We start from the raw sequence: 828 nt of genomic DNA on the forward strand, positions 1-828 counted from the left end.
ACAACCTCCCAACCATTACAAAATCAATGTATGGTTGGGTTTATATCTTGACCTAAGATACACCTTAAGGCATCATGGTCCTTATTTGGCATTCCTCTTCATTTACTAACTCACCTCCTTAAGACACTAAAATTCTTACAACATACCTGGCATTTCTCTTCCATTTGATAAGTCCTAGGGAGGTTCTTGCTTGGATATCATAAACTCGGACTCCCACATTGGTTGCCCAAGCAATGAACTGTGTACACCAGGACATATTGATGACACCACCTTCCATGCTTGCGTCACAGAGGGTCGTGGATCGAATCCGGGACAGGAGAGTTTTCTCGTGAAGAATGAGTTTGTTATCACCAGTGACAAACCTAGAACAGGAAGTACTCTGGTTACTTACATCAGATTTTTATTTTTATAGCTATTTTAGGCAGCAGCATGAGATGTTCCAGACATCAAACACCCAGATATAGAGTGATAATCTGATAATAAAACAACATATCTCACCTTCTATAATTGGCTAACTTCTTGTAGTGAGGATCTATTTGTACTGAGGTGAGTAAGGTTTCCAAATTGACAAACATATCATTGTTGGTCGTGTAGAATCCATACACATATACCTTCCCATCATGGCTGCAGGATGCTATGTACTCTCCGGCCAGGTCTATTGATATAGCAGACACACATACACTATGGTGACGGAGCTGTTTGTTTTTGATTGAGTTTCCCTGGTGATCTAATAGATGGACTCGGCCCCACTCTGTTCCCATACACATGAACTGTAGGAGAGAAATACAGAGATTGTAAATGAGTACCTAATAAATTGGTTTAAAAAAA

General features: G+C 40.0%; 1 protein-coding gene across 1 annotated transcript; it reads right to left on the reverse strand.

Annotated features, from left to right (window-relative positions):
- Positions 1–6: 6 nt before the first annotated feature.
- On the reverse strand, positions 7–765 carry LOC103523432 (vacuolar protein sorting-associated protein 41 homolog). Its single transcript, XM_008488475.3, has 2 exons — positions 499–765; positions 7–362 (listed from the first exon to the last, which is right to left on the reverse strand). Exons 1-2 carry the CDS (start codon positions 759–761, stop codon positions 119–121), a joined length of 507 nt encoding a protein of 168 aa, XP_008486697.1. The 5' UTR covers positions 762–765; the 3' UTR covers positions 7–118.
- Between the last annotated feature and the right edge of the window lie 63 nt (positions 766–828).

This window comes from Diaphorina citri, unplaced genomic scaffold (genome assembly GCF_000475195.1).
Source record: "Diaphorina citri unplaced genomic scaffold, Diaci psyllid genome assembly version 1.1 scaffold22954, whole genome shotgun sequence".
Lineage (NCBI taxonomy): Eukaryota > Metazoa > Arthropoda > Insecta > Hemiptera > Psyllidae > Diaphorina > Diaphorina citri.